We start from the raw sequence: 19,082 nt of genomic DNA, 5'->3' as shown, positions 1-19,082 counted from the left end.
CGAGAGGGTCTTCAGTTACGCTTCGCTTGTTTTTGATTTTTTTTTTTCTCGTTCTCTCAAAATCTGTAAATCCCCAATAAGAAGGAAGAGTTTTGAATCGAAAGGTTTTAGGAAAAATTGTGTTTATTCGAAGTTTCTCGTAATGACGGAGTGCGATTAGGGTTTCGGTGTACTGTGAACCTACCGCGTCGTTCGCCGGAGGATGAGTTTTCGTTGAAGCTAAGTAGAAGAAATAGGCAGATATAGTTTTATTTTCGTCGATTGCTGAATTTTGAAGGTTCTGTGAGTGCGATATGGCGAATCTTCCGATTCTTCAGTTTGAAGAGAAGATCGTGGAAGTAGTGGAGAAGAATCCAGTGGTAGTCGTAATCGGAGAAACCGGTTCTGGGAAAAGTACTCAGCTCTCTCAGATACTTCATCGGCATGGTTATACAAAGTCCGGCGTCATCGCCGTTACTCAGCCTCGACGTGTGGCTGCCGTTTCCGTGGCCAGGTGATTTTTTCCGTTCATTCACTCATTTTGCGTCTTCGTTGTCGTTGGTTTCGTTTAGATGTCAGAATTTTATACAAGTTGGTTTTCTTTGGCTATGGTCTTCAGGCGAGTTGCGCAGGAGCTTGATGTACCTCTTGGAGAAGATGTTGGCTATGCTATACGTTTCGAGGACAGAACTTCGAGCAAAACACGGATTAAGTAATGGAAGATGTATAAATGCTTAGTATTAATCAATATTTCACATGATTTGGCTTTGGTTTCCTCATTGTTGGATTGTTTACTTTGCTCCCAGATACCTCACAGATGGAGTTCTACTTCGTGAGAGTCTTTCAAATCCAATGCTTGATGATTATTCCGTAATCATATTGGATGAGGCTCATGAGAGAAGTTTAAACACGTAAGGTCTTTTCTATATCTAGATTTGATCTCCGTTTGCTCAGTACCTTTTATCGTAACATTGTTTCCTATGGCATTAAGATCTCATCCAAACATGCACAAAGGCTCTAGAAAATATCTTAACTTGGTCCATGTTGTTATCAGGGATATTCTTTTGGGTCTAATGAAACGGTTGGTTAGAATCCGCGGGTCCAACTTTAAAGTTCTTATAACCTCTGCAACACTTGACGGTGAAAAGGTTTCTGAATTCTTTTCGGGCTGTCCTGTGTTGAATGTTCCTGGAAAATTATACCCCGTGGAAATATTATACAGCAAAGAGCGTCCTGTCAGTTATATTGAGTCATCTCTGAAAGTAGCAATTGGTATGTTCAAGGTCGAGTGTTTCTGTTGTCATTCCGTCTGATTTGGTTAATCACTTTTGCCACTATTTTGTCTCTCTGATATTACAAAAACCTTGTTGTTACTTGTAGATATACATGCTCGTGAGCCAGAAGGTGATATCTTAATCTTTATGACTGGACAGGTCTGTTTCATTTTTTTCAACTTAATTCATTGGAATCTGGCAGAACTATCTAGATTCTTCTGTCCTGTCTTACTTTATCTTGGTTTTAATAGGATGATATAGAAAAGTTAGTATCAAAGCTAGAGGAAAAAGTACGAAGCTTAGCTGAAGGATCCTGCATGGATGCTATCATTTATCCTCTTCACGGTTCTTTACCACCTGAAATGCAGGTAAAAATTTCTAGAATCTCGGTACAATTTTGGACCCAGTATTAATTTGCTTCTGGGCAATTGGGATATCTAGGTGGTCTCAAAAGGTTTTGGTAATTTGACTTGACTTTCACCATTTCTGCAGGTTCGTGTATTTAGTCCTCCTCCTCCAAACTNAGATGTATAAATGCTTAGTATTAATCAATATTTCACATGATTTGGCTTTGGTTTCCTCATTGTTGGATTGTTTACTTTGCTCCCAGATACCTCACAGATGGAGTTCTACTTCGTGAGAGTCTTTCAAATCCAATGCTTGATGATTATTCCGTANGATGTCAATTATTATTGCATACATATCGATACTTTCATCACGATGCTGTTAGTTAAACCAGGTACTGTAAAAAACTGAGTAAATATAATATATCATTCAATAGTAATNCTAGATTTGATCTCCGTTTGCTCAGTACCTTTTATCGTAACATTGTTTCCTATGGCATTAAGATCTCATCCAAACATGCACAAAGGCTCTAGAAACTATCTTAACTTGGTCCATGTTGTTATCAGGGATATTCTTTTGGGTCTAATGAAACGGTTGGTTAGAATCCGCGGGTCCAACTTTAAAGTTCTTATAACCTCTGCAACACTTGACGGTGAAAAGGTTTCTGAATTCTTTTCGGGCTGTCCTGTGTTGAATGTTCCTGGAAAATTATACCCCGTGGAAATATTATACAGCAAAGAGCGTCCTGTCAGTTATATTGAGTCATCTCTGAAAGTAGCAATTGGTATGTTCAAGGTCGAGTGTTTCTGTTGTCATTCCGTCTGATTTGGTTAATCACTTTTGCCACTATTTTGTCTCTCTGATATTACAAAAACCTTGTTGTTACTTGTAGATATACATGCTCGTGAGCCAGAAGGTGATATCTTAATCTTTATGACTGGACAGGTCTGTTTCATTTTTTTCAACTTAATTCATTGGAATCTGGCAGAACTATCTAGATTCTTCTGTCCTGTCTTACTTTATCTTGGTTTTAATAGGATGATATAGAAAAGTTAGTATCAAAGCTAGAGGAAAAAGTACGAAGCTTAGCTGAAGGATCCTGCATGGATGCTATCATTTATCCTCTTCACGGTTCTTTACCACCTGAAATGCAGGTAAAAATTTCTAGAATCTCGGTACAATTTTGGACCCAGTATTAATTTGCTTCTGGGCAATTGGGATATCTAGGTGGTCTCAAAAGGTTTTGGTAATTTGACTTGACTTTCACCATTTCTGCAGGTTCGTGTATTTAGTCCTCCTCCTCCAAACTGCCGCAGATTTATTGTTGCTACAAATATTGCTGAAACTTCTCTCACTGTGGATGGGGTTGTGTAAGAAACTCTAAACCTTAAATTTATCATGTTATTTTTTGGTTTTCATGTCTGGTATCTACCAGATGTCAATTATTATTGCATACATATCGATACTTTCATCACGATGCTGTTAGTTAAACCAGGTACTGTAAAAAACTGAGTAAATATAATATATCATTCAATAGTAATCATGAAGATTGACGACTGCAATAGTGTAATTAGGTTCAGTAATGGAATCAATCTGATATTTGATGCCGGCTTTTTGTTATATTCCTCGCTCTTCTAGTTCACTTCACATTTCTGTACATGTTGTTCACCATCACGTCTGTGAGATCCATTTTTGGAGTTTTACTTGAAACAGACGATTGAGACATTTATGTATACATGTAGGTCGTGCTGTCTCTTTGTCAAGTGTTTTAAAACTGCATTTAGTATGAGAAGATTACTTATTCTGCATTCTTGAATCTGCTTGATTGTTCCGATTGTCCTGTTACTGTTGCCGGTAGTCGTCTTCGTATGTATCATGTGTTCATGTCTGCATTTTAGGCAAAATTTAGGTAATATTTTGACAATTTGGAGATCGATAGCATTCTCAGCCTAGCCCTGTTTTTCTCTGACAGGTATGTAATAGATTCCGGGTATGTGAAGCAAAGACAATATAACCCATCAAGCGGAATGTATTCTCTTGATGTTATTCAAATTAGCAAGTAAGCAAATGAGTCTGGTTTCAACCTTCATCCTCATTAAATGGCCTGCTATATATATAATAAACCTTGTATTAATCTATTGGACATATAGTGAACTTGTATTAGATGTGGGATGATATGTATAGCCTTAACTAGAAAAAGATATCTGCAATTGGCTCAAAAAGGAACTATAGTGGTTTTTACTCCAGTTTTCATCAAGCTCCTATTTGCTTATTGTTCTTTGAATTTTTTTCTGTTTTATTGTGGTGTTCCAGAGTTCAAGCTAACCAACGTGCAGGACGTGCTGGCAGAACAAGACCTGGGAAATGTTATCGTTTATACCCATTGGCAGTCTACCGAGATGACTTCCTTGATGCAACAATTCCTGAAATACAACGAACTTCTCTTGCTGGGAGTGTTCTATACTTGAAATCGTTGGATCTTCCTGATATTGACATTCTCAAGTTCGATTTTCTTGATGCTCCTTCATGTAAGAACTTATTTCTATCTGGAGTTAGATGCCACTTATATACATATTTCTACAAAGTAAATGGATTGTAGTACACAATCTGCTGGTTTTCTTTTTAGTTTGTGATATTTTTGAACTTTTCAGTGAGATAATATATCTTTGGTTTACGTCCTACTTGTAATTTCAGCTGAGTCATTAGAAGATGCATTGAAGCAATTGTATTTCATTGATGCAATTGATGCGAATGGAGCAATAACTAGTATTGGACGGACAATGTCTGGTATGTTTTAGTTCAGTTTTTTCATTGTTGATTTTTTTCTTATAGTTTGAGCTGCTATCTCATACTGAGCATATTTGTGGTTCAACAGAGCTTCCACTAGAACCATCAATGTCAAGAACATTGATAGAAGCGAATGAAAGCGGTTGCTTATCACAAGCTCTAACAGTCGTTGCTATGCTGTCAGCAGAGACTACACTACTTCCTGCTAGGAGGTTAGCTTTTACGATATACAATACCTGAGTCAGATTATGAAATGTTTAAAATCACATTGTCTAGATATAGATGCATCAACTCTTGTTTTTATGGTTTGTGCTTGCATGATAGTAAACCCAGTGAAAAGAAGAGGAAGCATGATGATTCTAATCTTCCTGATGGATCCGGATATGGTGATCACATTCAACTGCTACAGATTTTCGAGTCTTGGGACCGTAATAATTATGATCCTGTATGGTGCAAAGAAAATGGCATGCAGGTAGTTGTTCCATTTTCTTTCTTCTTTTCCTATCTATATTCAAGTATCCCACGTGAAAAGCATGGTGACATCAAAAGCCTTAATGCTTTACTTCAGAAGGTGGTCAATTATATGTTGTTCGCTGCAGTTATAGCATATTAACTCCCTTCATTATTGAGACGTGACTTCGGTGGGCGTTCATGTTTTTATCTTCTGCTTTATACAATTTTATACCTATCAGTTGTTGGAGTTGATGAAATATATACTACCATTGTTTCGATAGACTCTTTGGTACATTATTGTAGGTTCCTGATGCCTTTAGAAAGAACTATAACTTTTGCTGAAAAATAATTTGCAGATGCGAGGGATGGTGTTTGTCAAAGATGTTAGAAGACAGTTATGTCAGATTATGCAGAAAATATCCAAAGGTTAGTATGGTTTCATTACACAACAAGATTCCATATAATCAACTTAATATCACTCGATGGCTTTCACTCCTAAAGGGTTATTATACCTCCTATGGAACCAGAACATATGTCATCTTTCTCCCTTCCTTTCCCTTGTGACATGCAATAGTTAGGTGTGTCATAATATATAATCAACCGTCACTAAAATAAATTGGTCTCCTTGACAAGCCAGATCGATTGGAAGTTGGGGCACATGGAAGGAAGAGTTCACGCGGAGACGACTACAGGAAGTTGAGGAAAGCTCTATGCGTTGGTAATGCAAACCAAGTTGCTGAGAGAATGCTTCGTCACAATGGATACCGGACTCTTAATTTCTCGTCCCAGCTAGTCCAGGTTCAGTCCAATTCTCCCTTATCTGTTACAGTGTCAGATTTGTTATTACATCATTAGCTCAGATCTATAGCAAAACTGTAAACTAAATTAGGATGTGTAAGTCTCCCAGTTTGGTGCCATCATCCACATGTTGATATTTTTTCGGTTGATTCTAGGTGCATCCATCATCTGTGTTGACTGCCGACAGGGACGGAATGTTGCCTAACTACGTAGTGTTCCATGAGCTGATTTCCACCACACGGCCGTTCATGCGGAATGTTTGTGTAGTAGAAATGTCATGGGTGGCTCCCATCAAAAGAAAGATCGAGAAATTAAATGTCAGAAAATTGAGGTAAAAACAAAGCATTGCTCTTGTTGCTACTTCAGTCCCAGTTTTGTTCTAGCTTTCAGTAATTGATAGGTATTGTCTAATCTTATATGTAGCGGTGGACCGGCTTCTTCTGTCAACGAACCTGAGAAAAAGATGGAGTTGTCTAAGAATGATGCAGAAACACCAGCAGTCACTGAAAATGTGGAGAGTCGGATTGAAGCAGCCAGAGAACGGTTTCTTGCTCGTAAAGGACAGAAATTAATTTGATGCCTCAAACGTAAATTCAGTAATTCAACTAAAGCACAATTTATTTTCGTTCCCATAAAGAATAGAAAAGAAAAGCTTTCTTAAGAAGATATGTTATTAGAGAGACAATTTGTATGTTCTTAAGTTGGTATGTTAGAACATCCCCAGAAAGAAAGAAAGAAAAGGGTTTTGGAATTAGAACCGAGTCGAGACTTTAATTTTGTCATAGCAATTTCAATTCGGTTTAGTGTAAACCGCTTTGGAAACAGAAAAGGAAAACTCGTGTCGAACAAGAAACTATGAGTCAAAAAGTCAACGCGAACATATTAATATCCATTACAAAATGGAAACTTTTGTGTCCTGCTGAAAGAAAAACAAAAGGAAACTGTGAACAAAAATAATCTTTGGATAAATAAAAAGTAAAAAACCAAATCAGGCCATAATATATATAACTCAGGATGCACTGTTCATTATTCGCTTTTCTCGTCCCCGAAAAATAATAAAACAGTTGCTCTGAAACCCTTAAGAAGATAAAATCATAGAGATGAAGCAAAGTCGTGGTGGTGAAGTTTGGAGATGGAACAAGGAAGTAGAGATGGATGCCATAAGCGATTGTTTGAGAAAGAGTTGTTTCATCGCTGTAGATACAGAGTTTCCCGGATGCTTGTTGGAGACTCCTGTAGAAGCGAGCGAGGAAACCCGGTACAGAGACATGAGGTATAACGTCGGCAATACCAATCTCATTCAATTAGGTTTTACGTTGTTGGACGGTAACGGAGATACCCGTGGAACATGGGAAGTTAATTTCTCTGATTTCGACGTATCAGTTGACGCTTACAACGAGAAATCTATCGCGTTTCTGAGAAGTAATGGCCTCAATCTTGACAAGATACGCGAGGAAGGAATCGGGATTGACGAGTTCTTCGGAGAGTTTGCTCAGATTCTTAAGACGAAAAGGATGAGTTGGGTTACTTTTCAAGGCTCATACGACAAGGCTTATCTAGTGAAAGGCTTAACCGGAGGAGAACCGTTGCCTAAGACTAAACAAGGTTTTGAGGTGGCTGTGGAGACGCTTCTGGGAGATGTTTTTGACGTCAAGAAAATAGCTGAGTTATGCAGCGGGATAAGTAGCCATTACGGACTACAGAAGATAGCAGATGCGTTACAGATGAGGCGTGTCGGAATAGCTCATCACGCTGGTTCTGACAGCGAACTCACGGCTCGTATCTTCACCACGATGGCTTGCGGTTTGCATGATTACGAAAAGAGAAAGCAGCAATACCAAGATGACCTTATGATGGCTACAAGTTATGTACCACAGCTGCCACCCATACCCATGCCCATGGAGTATGATGCTTACCCATCTTTTGGTGGTTACTTCAGTGGTGCCGGCCATGGAATGAACTATGTATGATCTAACGTTTAACATGACTGCACTGCAGCCTACTATGTACATATTCTATTTTATCACATCTTTCGGGGAAACGAGCTATTTCCCCCCAAGAACTATCATATCTCGCTGGAAGGAGCCCGAACTTGAGACACAATTTATATGGCCATGTCAACTATGACCAATCCCTATTTCCCACCAAATTAAAAGTTTTACACCTATATCACCCCGAGCCTGAATTGCTTCATTATCCAGTGAACCGCAGACCAAACGATATAAACCCAAAATTAAACCAATTATGACCCGATCCCTACATAGCTACGATCCGATTCCTTACCCACAAATTCCCAATTTTCAAATATCACGAACCCTACATTTGACTTGGCATTATTCTTCTTCTGTCTTCTTTTCTGGGTTCCCATTACCGAATTCGAGCTTCAGAATGAGCAATTTATCAACAAAGTCGACCGCATCATCCAGTTCTCATGCGAGAGGAAGAGTTTTCGGTGTGCCAAAGAGATGTTGGTGCGGGGAAGCTGTTGTAGCATTGATCTCGAAATCTGATCCGAATCCTTACCGGAGATACTACCGTTGTAGTTTTGCTGCAACAAATAAGGTAAAAGTTATGCTTTTTTCATCAGTCGGGTTATTTTGGTTGGTTCTAATTATTGGGAAATTGGTAGCTTCGGAACGATGAACACACGTTCAAGTGGGTCGATGAAGCTTTGCTGAATGAGGTAGATGCATTGATCTCCTCCATATAGTTGTTTGGAACCACTGACAGACATAGTCTTCAGCCTTTAGCGTCTTATGAATGATGAGACCATATGCATGCTCACATGGGATGCCACAAATTTGCCACTTCTGACACGTACAAGTCATATTCTTTAGACAGACACGGTGAGAGTCTCCACTGATTCTGACTTCAAATGTGCCATTTGTGCTTGTTGATACCTTAGCCGTAGATGCTACTTTGTGCTCAGCCGCAAGAGACTTAACAACATATGGAGTACAGATCCCTGTAAACATTTGTGAAAAACATGAGTAGTATAAACAAAACAAAAAAAATACACAACTCTCCATTACCACGCCTCATATTCGTACGAGCTCTTGCTGGACCGTCTTCATCATCGTCTTCACTCTCTGGGTACACATCGTGGCGGATTGGAGGTTCATCGCTAAAGTCGTCAACTAGCTGTTCGATGTGAAATTCGTCTCGATCTTCACCTTCTTTGTCGTAATCACCGCCGGGATCTCTCTCAACTAACGCCATCGTCTCTCAACTCGAAGGAACTCGAAATCGCAGTTTTTAGGGTTCTTCAAGTTTTGGAGATTTTTCGATTTGGGGATTTTTCGATTTAGGGTTTTTCAAGATTGAGAGGAAGATATATTTTAAGTCAGGTCATAATCTGGTTAAATCAACAAACTCGGGTCAAATCAGGTTTAATCTGGTCAAATTTGGTTTAGGCTATTCGTTAGACGGTTAAACAAATAGTAAACCGTCACATAATCAGGTCTGAGTGTAACTAAATATACAACTTTTTTTTCAGGGTGATATAGGTGTAAAACTTTTAATTTGGGGGGGAAATAGGGATTGGTCATAGTTGACATGGCTATATAAATTGTGTCTCAAGTTCGGGCTCCATCCAGCAAGGGAAATAGCTCGTTTCCCCCACATCTTTCTTTGAACACAAAGATTTAACTTTCACTTTTCTTTATTAAATATTTCAATGAATCTTAAGTTAGAATACACACAAATAAATGAAAATAATTATACTACAATACAGCTTTTTGATCCAGACAAAGCTCAAAGGTTAAGTTTCTAGTATAAATATTCTATTCCAATCAAAATCTACTCAAAGCCTCTAGTTCTTACATCTTTCTCTTAGACGTTAGAATTGCTATCTATCATTATTCTCATCCGAATTGGGCTGAAGAATATGTGACCTTACCTGTGATTCACTATGACTCCCTTATTTATTGGTCAAGTAGCTGTGTAAATGTTCATGTCCCACTCGATAATGTTTTCTATGTAGCTAAAGCTGCATTTCTGTCAACAAAATTGAACAGTTCTGTTTGTGCCGCTTCCATTATCACACGGAAGTCTACGCTCATATACCTTCCCCTGCAAAGCCATATTTCAATAAAATCACATGTACCATCCATCATCAAACAATCACTTGCATGGCTTGGTTTAGATGATGATGACTATACCAGAAATGAGTCTTGGACCAGACTGAATTTGGAAAGGCTGGACTTCCAACTCCATGCATTATTCTCGCGATGGCCCTTGGTGTGAATTTGGCCTGGCGATTACTCTGCAAAAACACCTGTTTTCCCCACAAAATTAACTGAATATTCTTTGAATACAAGGCAAAATAAAAAAGTATAAACAACAATGTGGCTTCTTGGCAGTATCTTCACCTTTATGTCTGCTCGTAGAAAGGCGCTGCATCCACAATATAAATGTTGATCAATTTCATGCAAAGAAGACTTTGACAAACCAAAATAATGAGGGGAAGGTATGTAACAGCCCCAGTTTTAATTTCCTTTGTTGCTATGCACTATAATTTGGAATATATATATGAATAGAAGTGAAATATCTTGTTAGTACCAATTTTGAGTCGTCTTGCTCGGAGTGTCACACTTATCGTCACCATTGAAGTAATCCAAAATTCTGCTTTGCAGGCTCATAGTTTGCTTGGCACCAAAACTAAGTTCTGAAGTGTTGGAGACATTGATTGCAGCCACAGCTGCACTAGACATGATATCCAGTTTTCTCACCTATATCAAATGCAAAATTATCGCTACATATAAGCACACATGTTGGAACTTATGTCAAGATAAACCAAGGAAGAGTGAGGAGCTGTTAGCTGCAGTTGATAAACTTAAGAACTTACTTTGCAACTTTCAATCTCTGTGAGCCACTTGGTAAGATGACTGGACAATGAACATATTTCCCTTGGATATTTTAGGATTGTGTAACAAAAGGCAGGGTCCTTCAACTCGTATGTCACTTCCCCCTTCATCTACAATGATTTTAAGGACATATCAACGAACAAAATCTTAACAGCGCTAGAAAATCAACCTCAAGATCAAGTACTCAACACCATCAATTAGAGATCAGGAATATCAATTAAATTCATGAGTTCAAGTGGAACTTACACAAAAGAGTTCTTAACAGAACGCAAGCAATTGAACAAAACAGATGAAACATGATTCATATATACATTTCCCTCAGTAGAGTTAAATTTTCTCAGTAAAGTCTATACCAATAATTCATAGAGAGATAGAATCAAACTTTATCACAACCATATAGTTAAGTATCTCTTCCATATTGTACTAGAGTAATACTCCTGAAGATAACTCATGTGTCTATCAGTTCTGTTCAATTCATATGTCCTTCCGTTCTGTAGACTTAAGTTTCTTCTTCACTTTTAATACATGCAATTCAATCATGGCTCCCTTGCTTAGATAAATATGCTTATTAAGATGAAATGAAACTTGAGATATCTGGTACTAAGCCACAGATTCATATTTGAGAGAAAAGTGTTATCAACCTTCAGAGTTTGAATCTCAGCTAAGACATTTGTTGTTGCAACAAATATACTAGAGGCCACAGCTGGTATATCGAAGACATACAACCCTTGCTTCACGTGAGACCTAAACACAACAGAGAAGTCTTGAGCATTGCTGCAACTTTAATACTTCTACAGAATCGCTTGACCAGCAAAGCTGAAGAAACTGAATAAATACTTACTTCTTCAGAATTGCTGCAACTATGGTATTTCGTGCAGACAGAGTGTTTGGAGAAGACTGCACATATAGCATAACAAGGTTCTGAGCATCAAAAGTCTCGAAGATACACCATTAACATAATATATTGGAACTTAACACTAAACACGAAAGTATTCAGCTAACAGCTTCCCTACCTTGTGGAAATTCAAAGTGCAACAGACGTTAAGTTGTGGAAGCATACGTAGGTATTGAACTTCCCCCAGCTCCAAATGTGTCAAAATCGTTTGCATAACCTGCCAGATCCACAGTGAAAATTCAGAATATCCTTTCTAAAACCTTTTTCTCCGCCCATCTTCTCACAAGATCAAACACTTGATAATATAAAGGTAGAGAACAATGGGTTTCAAGAAATGACATTAAGTTTTTAAACAAACCTCTTCCTTCATGTCAAATTTGAGAGAGGCAGATTCAATAACTAGCGAGCTTATCTTCTCATGTTGTTTTGTCTCAGTGGAAAACACATGGGTGAGAAATTTTCCAACTGCATATTCATCGACACCATCACTGAAGAAGAAGGGGAAAAAGCAAAGGTAAGCTTAAAATTCTCTTAATTCAATGCCACGACAGATGATTATTCCCACACCAATCACCTGTGTGAAAGACTCCGAAGCTTTAGATATGTCTCATTATCATAAAAGAGATGACAATAAGACAATCGCCCGTCGCGACCAGCACGTCCAATTTCCTGTAACATTTTCAATCAGCTTCCCGAGAACGTTATGTGCACAGTGATCACTAAGCTTGAAAAGGAACCTGGAAACAAAAAAGGTTTGAACCTGAACGTATTCTTCCAAACTGCCTGGCACGCTGAAGTGGATTACCTAAAGCAGACTCAGAAAATTTAGAAGCNTGCTGTTGCAACAAATATACTAGAGGCCACAGCTGGTATATCGAAAACATACAACCCTTGCTTCACGTGAGACCTAAACACAACAGAGAAGTCTTGAGCATTGCTGCAACTTTAATATTTCTACAGAATCGCTTGACTAGCAAAGCTGAAGAAAGTGAATAAATACATACTTCTTCAGAATTGCTGCAACTATGGTATTTCGTGCAGCCAGAGTGTTTGGAGAAGACTGCACATATAGCATAACAATGTTCTGAGCATCAAAAGTCTCGAGAATACTCCATTAATGAACATACTATATTGAAACTTGTCACTAAACACGAAAGTATTCAGCTAACAGCTTCCCTACCTTGTGGAAATTCAAAGTGCAACAGACGTTAAGTTGTGGAAGCATACGTAGGTATTGAACTTCCCCCAGCTCCAAATGTGTCAAAATCGTTTGCATAACCTGCCAGATCCACAGTGAAAATTCAGAATATCCTTTCTAAAACCTTTTTCTCCGCCCATCTTCTCACAAGATCAAACACTTGATAATATAAAGGTAGAGAACAATGGGTTTCAAGAAATGACATTAAGTTTTTAAACAAACCTCTTCCTTCATGTCAAATTTGAGAGAGGCAGATTCAATAACTAGCGAGCTTATCTTCTCATGTTGTTTTGTCTCAGTGGAAAACACATGGGTGAGAAATTTTCCAACTGCATATTCATCGACACCATCACTGAAGAAGAAGGGGAAAAAGCAAAGGTAAGCTTAAAATCCTCTTAATTCAATGCCACGACAGATGATTATTCCCACACCAATCACCTGTGTGAAAGACTCCGAAGCTTTAGATATGTCTCATTATCATAAAAGAGATGACAATAAGACAATCGCCCGTCGCGACCAGCACGTCCAATTTCCTGTAACATTTTCAATCAGCTTCCCGAGAACGTTATGTGCACAGTGATCACTAAGCTTGAAAAGGAACCTGGAAACAAAAAAGGTTTGAACCTGAACGTATTCTTCCAAACTGCCTGGCACGCTGAAGTGGATTACCTAAAGCAGACTCAGAAAATTTAGAAGCATGTATACTATTATACAAGATGCGAGTAGTTGAAGATATGTTCAAGCATGCTAAGGGTTTGCATTAGACTTACAGCTCCAACATCTCCCTTGTCAAGTCCCATGCCGAATGCCACAGTTGCAACAACCTTCCATAACATAAAAAATATTTGAATACTGACATCTGCTTAACTTTCAGTGGTAGTTCGGATGTGTAAATTGGACACAAAGCGTATGGAAATCAGTGAACTTGTTTTCTCACCACTCTAATCTTGTTGGAACAAAATGACTCCTGAATGCGAACACGGTCCTTCGCAGGAAGACCACTGTGATAACCCTGAATAGATCGAGTTAAGCTTGATTAGGGTGTAATCAGCCATAGATACAGGTATATCGGAGATTTTAAAATGGAAACAACCTTTGCATTGATGTTGTTATCGCGTAAATACTTGCTTATCATGTCAGTCTCATACTGCGCAAACACCGCCCAAAGTTGCTTAAGTTAGCATCATGCATGATACAGTAAGAAATCAAAAATGTATTTTGTAAAGCGTCAAAAAAAACTGTAGATTATCAAGTACTTTTACCTGAAATTTGCAGTACACAATGATGCTTCGAATCTCCTTATATGGATGAGACTCCATCAAAATCAATAGATCTTTAATTCTGTTTAATTTCAGATCTCACTCAGTAACAACTAGAGGAGGAGCGATAAGGTGAAATTATAAACAAAGCACTTGCCTGTTAGCTCCACTCAATGAGACAGACAACTCAAAATTGTCTCTCAGTTGCGACTTCTGAATAAGATTGGTTGACGGAATCTCTAGTGCAGACATGACAGCCTGAAGAGTCATTGCAGTGGCGGTTGCAGTCATTGCAAGAATACATTCTGCCTTGAGTTCAGAAAACAGCATTGATGCCTTGAGCCTCATATATGAAGGGCGGAAGTTATGAGACCTGTTTAGAGTAGCTCTTAATCACCAAGACAAAGATAACAAGGAAAAGCAGTAGATACTACAGTCAACAGAGAAACGCAGTCTACCAGTTGCCAAGAAGCTCACCATTCTGATACGCAATGTGCCTCATCCACAACAACAAGTGACACAGATAGCGACATGCGAAACATTGACAAAAATTCTACATTGAGAAGTCTCTCAGGAGATACAAAGAGAACCTGAAATTAAACAATAAATCCAAATCAAATACTTTCATTAGCTTATCCCCTGGCTAAAGTTCCTTAAACAATAGCACACAGTCTTATCAAAGGTAAAGCCGTCCAAAACTCCCTAATAGAACATACCTTTATTATGCCTTCTTTAAGTTTCCGCAATGTTTCTGTTGCTTCCTCAGGTCTCTATTGAAAACAAAAAAAATCCCCAAAGCAGACTCCATTAGAAACTTCTTAAGACTAGAAAATGACCTCAATATATAAAAAAACATTTTGTGACACACACCTGGCTACTGCTCAAGAGACCACCCTTAATAATTGAAGGCAAATGCTTCAACTGATCGATCATCAACGAAACCAAAGGACTCACAACAAGCGTGATTCCCGGAAAAATCATTGCCGGAACCTGGTAGCAGAGAGACTTACCAGCACCAGTAGGCAACACCAGCATCGTTGAACTCCCACCAAGAACCATCTTGATCCCCTGCAACTGCCCATCTCGAAAAGAATCATAACCGTAGACTAAATTCAACAGCTTGGTCAGATTCTCATCAGAAGCCTCAGTCTTCACAGCAAGAATCGCATCCTCGACTGAGCTGATGAAACCATTAGGTTCTTCCTCTACCTGTTTCTGCAAATCAGAGTCTTCCTCCAACAAGGATTCGCCTTGGCCATCAGCTTCTTTCTTCTTGTATCGCTTCCCTCTGAAAGCGTAACTGCTTCTAGACTTGGAGACGCCCTTGTATTTGCTCGGAAACTTCTTCCCTCTCTTGCCATTTAAGTTCAATTTCACGAAATTACCCTCGCCGTTACCGGTGGTACGAAACACCGGAGGTTTCACCGGTGGAGAAGTTATAGTATCGGTGATGAGATTAGGAGGCTTTCTCCTAAGGGGTTTTGGAGGTGCGTTTACTGCTACTATTACCGGAGGTGGCTCCACCACACAATCGACGCCGTCCGGTTTCAATTTCTCGTCAGATGTTGTGAGAGAAGCTCTGCTGCGGAGTCTGGCGAAGGACGAAACAGAAGAGGAGAACACAACGGGTTTGGATTCGCAGATCCGGAAGGGGAGATTGGTGAATAAGGGAGATGGAGGAGGAGGGAGAGAGGACTGGATTGGAGCTTTATGTGAAGGATTTGGAGCTTTGGGCTTCGAGTGACAAGAAGAAGAAGAAGAAGAAGAAGAAGAAGACGCAACTTTAAGGGAGACTGGCGGCGGCGGCTTACTTGACGGTGGCTGTGGAGGTCTAGGAGGTGGTGGAAATGGGTCTCGGGGAGGAGTGGCGGAGACGTGAGAACCATCGGAGTCTGAATCGGAATCCATCGGAAATTGATTTTTTTTTCTTTTTTTTTTTGTGTGAGGAATTGAGAATTTTTGGGGTTTTTTTTTGTGTGTAAGGTCCATTGCCATTGCCACCTCCGGGCTCTTCTTCCCTTTTGTTTTCCCGCCATTTTATTTATCTTCTAAACATATTGTTTTTTTGGTAAGTGATTTATTCCTTTTTTTTTTAATTTTCTTTAGTTTTTTTTTTCAAAAATAAATTCTTTCTTTCCTATTTATATGTTCTTTAGTTTTGTAAGAAATTTATTCCTTTTTTTTTAATTTTCTTTAGATTTTTTTTCAAAAATAAATTCTTATATGTTGTTTAGTTTTGTAAAAACTTATTTTTTACTTTGACAATCAAGAAGGGACAAGGAGGAGGATCATCGGAGGAGAAGATGAGTAGGACGACGGTGTGTGAGGAGTACAGTATTACGCCGGAGGAATATTCTCGTCATGTGAGGGATTACTGGCGTGTAGCGGCGGAATCCGATGTAACATTCTTTCATCTTCCATATGATCTTTTAATTTTGTTGCTCTTTTTTCACACATAAATTATATTCTTGACTCTAAATTATATAGGTTATATAGTGTTGTTTGTTTATGGGATTGCTCGAGCGTTATGCTTTGTTGGGCCTTCATCGTTACAATATTACCGATTCATTATTCAATAACTATTCTTTCTGTCTCTCTCTCTCTTTAATTACATTTGGCATTCTACTTTTGTGATAGATGCCATTCTCATTTATTTTAAATTTAACATTCTATTTTTTATTTAACTTTTATTTGTATCTTATATGGTGTATAGTTTGTTAAAAAAAGAGAATTGTTGTTTAGTTTATTTTTTCAATTTCAACATTTTTACAAAAATATCTTTTTTCCATTTTTGAGTTTTAGCATCTAATATATTTCATAATGAAATCATACACCATAGAACCTAAAAATAAAATATTGATCACCCAACTAAAAAATATAACAAATTGAAACCAAATAAAAATAGAAAATTGTTTCATACTTTTAAAGTAAAAACTGAAACCAAATTAATTTATGATAGACTAATTTAAAAATATAGAAAATTTTCAAATATATATATATAAAAATCATATTATATTCAATAATCATATATAATGTATTAAAGACACCACTCAAATTTGTATTTAATAGTATTCTATAAGTTACAGTTTGACTATCTTTAAAACATATATACTAAAAAAAATGGTATCATAACATAATTGTTTTATCTCCCCCAAGAAATAATAGAAAACAATAGTTTCAAATTAATTTATTGTTAATTATACTATTTATTTTTAAGGTATAATATGAATACATGAATTAAGTTTATTTTAAATTTAACATTCTATTCTTTATTTGAATTTATTTTATTTATATTTTATATGGTGTATAGTTTGTTAAAAAAAAAGATAATTGTTGTATAGTTTGCTTTTTGAATTTCAACATGGTTACAAAAATATCTTCCTTCCATTTTTTTTGTTTTAGCATCTAATATATTTCATAATGAAATCACACACCATAGAACCTAAAAATAAAATACTGATCACCCAACTAAAAAATATAACAAATTGAAACCAAATACAAATAGAAAATGGTTTCATACATTTTAAAGTAAAAACAGAAAGCAAATTAATTTATGATAGACTAATCTAATATAAAAAAAATTCTAATATATAAAAAACTCACATTATATTCAATAATCATATATATTGTATTAAAGACACAACTCAAATTTATATTAAATAGTAATTTATAAGTTACATTTTGATTGTGTTTAAATTATATGTACTAAAAAATATAATGGTATCATAACATTAATTGCTTTATCACCCTATGATATAACAGAAAACAATAATTTCAAAATTTAATTTATTGTTAATCATAATATTTATATTTAAATGATTAGAAATAGAGACAACCCCAATAAACTTTCCACGGACGATGGCGATGGCGATTGCGATAACTCTAGGGTTTTAACCCGACCATGAGTACCTTTGTTTGGGTTGTGTTATGGGTTTTGGTTGGTTTTTCTGGGATATCTCTGATTATTCGGTTGAATTCGATTGTGCTTTGCCAATGGCGATCTTTGGTTTTATGTCTCCGGATGTGGTGGGATAATGGGAGATATATTTGGAGATGCGCGGTATCACGGCAATTGCGGTGGGGGTTTGATCCGATCTGTGATCTGCATTTATGGGGCTCCTTTGGTTTGGTCATTCAGGAAGGACTGAGGAAGGATTGGTACCCGATTTGGGTCCGATTTCTTGTAGATATAAGGGTCGCAAAGTGTTATGGTCGTCGGATCTAGTGCTATCTGATTTTATGGTGTCTCGCTCATGATACAGGATTACAATATCGAAGAAATTTTGAGATTGTGCTCTTTAATGGTTTCTTTGGGGGAGAGTTATGGCGAATATTTTTTCAGGCTGAGTATAAAATCCTCTCTTTGGCCAAGAATCAAACACATCTCATCTCACATTTGTCTCTGGTTTTTGGGTTTTGTCATTTGTCTTTTCTTTCCGGGTGTACTATTACAAAGTTTTCTGAGATGTCACAGAGTGTGTTTTTGAGTCTGGGTTCGGGTACAAAGGGTGATATTTCTACGGTGCCTAAACGCAAAGTGAAGATTCCCTTTTTCGACAATTCGGCTCTCATTGAGGGATACTCCAAGACGGTTTTGGGTCGATGCCTGAATCCGCGTGCTCAAGACATGAAGTCCCTTCTCTTGATGTTTCCCAGAATCTGGCAACTCGAGGGAAAGGTGGTTGGTGCGGACCTGGGGATGGGGAAGTTCCAATTCGACTTTGACGTTGAAGAGGACATTGTCGAAGCTTTGACGATGAAGAGGACATTGTCGAAGCTCTGAAGATGGCTCCCTTTCACTTTGACCACTGGATGGTCTCCATGGTGCAGTGGAGTCCGACGGTGGATCCCTCGTATCCCTCAGCTCTGACCTTTTGGGTTCGTGTCATGGGTGTACCTTTCCAGTTCTGGGCTGCTCCGACGTTTAGGAGCATTGGAGAAGCCTTGGGGTCTGTGGTGGAGGTAGACATCGATGGTGGTCGAGTCCAGGTGACAGTGAATGGTCTCAAGCCTCTTTGTTTCGAGACCGAGGTCGAGTTTTTTAATGGTGAAGAAACCACAGTCTTGCTTCGATATGAAAGACTGTTTGGGGTGTGCCGGAAGTGCTTTAGCTTGTGTCACGATGAGGATCACTGTCCACCTTTGGAGGATAATGATTCGGCTCCGGTTGTCCTTCCAAAGGATGATGCAGATAGACGGCTTCAAAGTTACAAAGGTGTTGTCACAGCA

The 19,082-nt window shown here is 38.0% G+C and overlaps 3 protein-coding genes across 4 annotated transcripts; 2 read left to right on the top strand and 1 right to left on the bottom strand.

Annotated features, from left to right (window-relative positions):
• On the top strand, positions 53-6,413 carry LOC104776838 (probable pre-mRNA-splicing factor ATP-dependent RNA helicase DEAH4). 2 transcript variants are annotated; one of them, XM_010500978.2, is made up of 16 exons: positions 53-493; positions 599-691; positions 786-890; positions 1,034-1,251; positions 1,360-1,412; positions 1,505-1,621; positions 2,877-2,968; positions 3,571-3,657; positions 3,912-4,126; positions 4,293-4,385; positions 4,474-4,597; positions 4,710-4,857; positions 5,195-5,264; positions 5,476-5,636; positions 5,792-5,967; positions 6,060-6,413. In XM_010500978.2, exons 1-16 carry the CDS (start codon positions 294-296, stop codon positions 6,211-6,213), a joined length of 2,106 nt encoding a protein of 701 aa, XP_010499280.2. In that variant the 5' UTR covers positions 53-293; the 3' UTR covers positions 6,214-6,413. The 2 variants fall into 2 exon arrangements, with proteins under 2 accessions (XP_010499280.2, XP_010499279.1); XM_010500977.2 differs by lacking the exons at positions 53-493; positions 599-691; positions 786-890; ... (1 more) ...; positions 1,360-1,412; positions 1,505-1,621 and adding exons at positions 2,168-2,382; positions 2,491-2,543; positions 2,636-2,752.
• On the top strand, positions 6,460-7,606 carry LOC104778909 (putative CCR4-associated factor 1 homolog 3). Its single transcript, XM_010503320.2, has one exon. It carries the CDS (start codon positions 6,737-6,739, stop codon positions 7,604-7,606), a length of 870 nt encoding a protein of 289 aa, XP_010501622.1. The 5' UTR covers positions 6,460-6,736.
• LOC104776837 (ATP-dependent DNA helicase Q-like 5) lies at positions 9,315-15,822 on the bottom strand. The gene is made up of 19 exons (XM_010500976.2): positions 14,724-15,822; positions 14,570-14,623; positions 14,331-14,443; positions 14,011-14,226; positions 13,857-13,935; positions 13,688-13,741; positions 13,532-13,606; positions 13,365-13,418; positions 13,219-13,263; positions 13,033-13,127; positions 12,817-12,946; positions 12,577-12,675; positions 12,401-12,456; positions 11,143-11,245; positions 10,483-10,611; positions 10,197-10,366; positions 10,007-10,031; positions 9,797-9,912; positions 9,315-9,707 (listed from the first exon to the last, which is right to left on the bottom strand). The coding sequence occupies exons 1-19, from the start codon at positions 15,759-15,761 to the stop codon at positions 9,611-9,613; spliced, it is 2,748 nt and encodes a 915-aa protein (XP_010499278.1). The 5' UTR covers positions 15,762-15,822; the 3' UTR covers positions 9,315-9,610.

This window comes from Camelina sativa, chromosome 3 (genome assembly GCF_000633955.1).
Source record: "Camelina sativa cultivar DH55 chromosome 3, Cs, whole genome shotgun sequence".
NCBI classification, from domain to species: Eukaryota; Viridiplantae; Streptophyta; class Magnoliopsida; order Brassicales; family Brassicaceae; genus Camelina; species Camelina sativa.
Note: the sequence above shows the minus strand (reverse complement) of the source record. Positions and strands in the feature narration are given on the sequence as shown.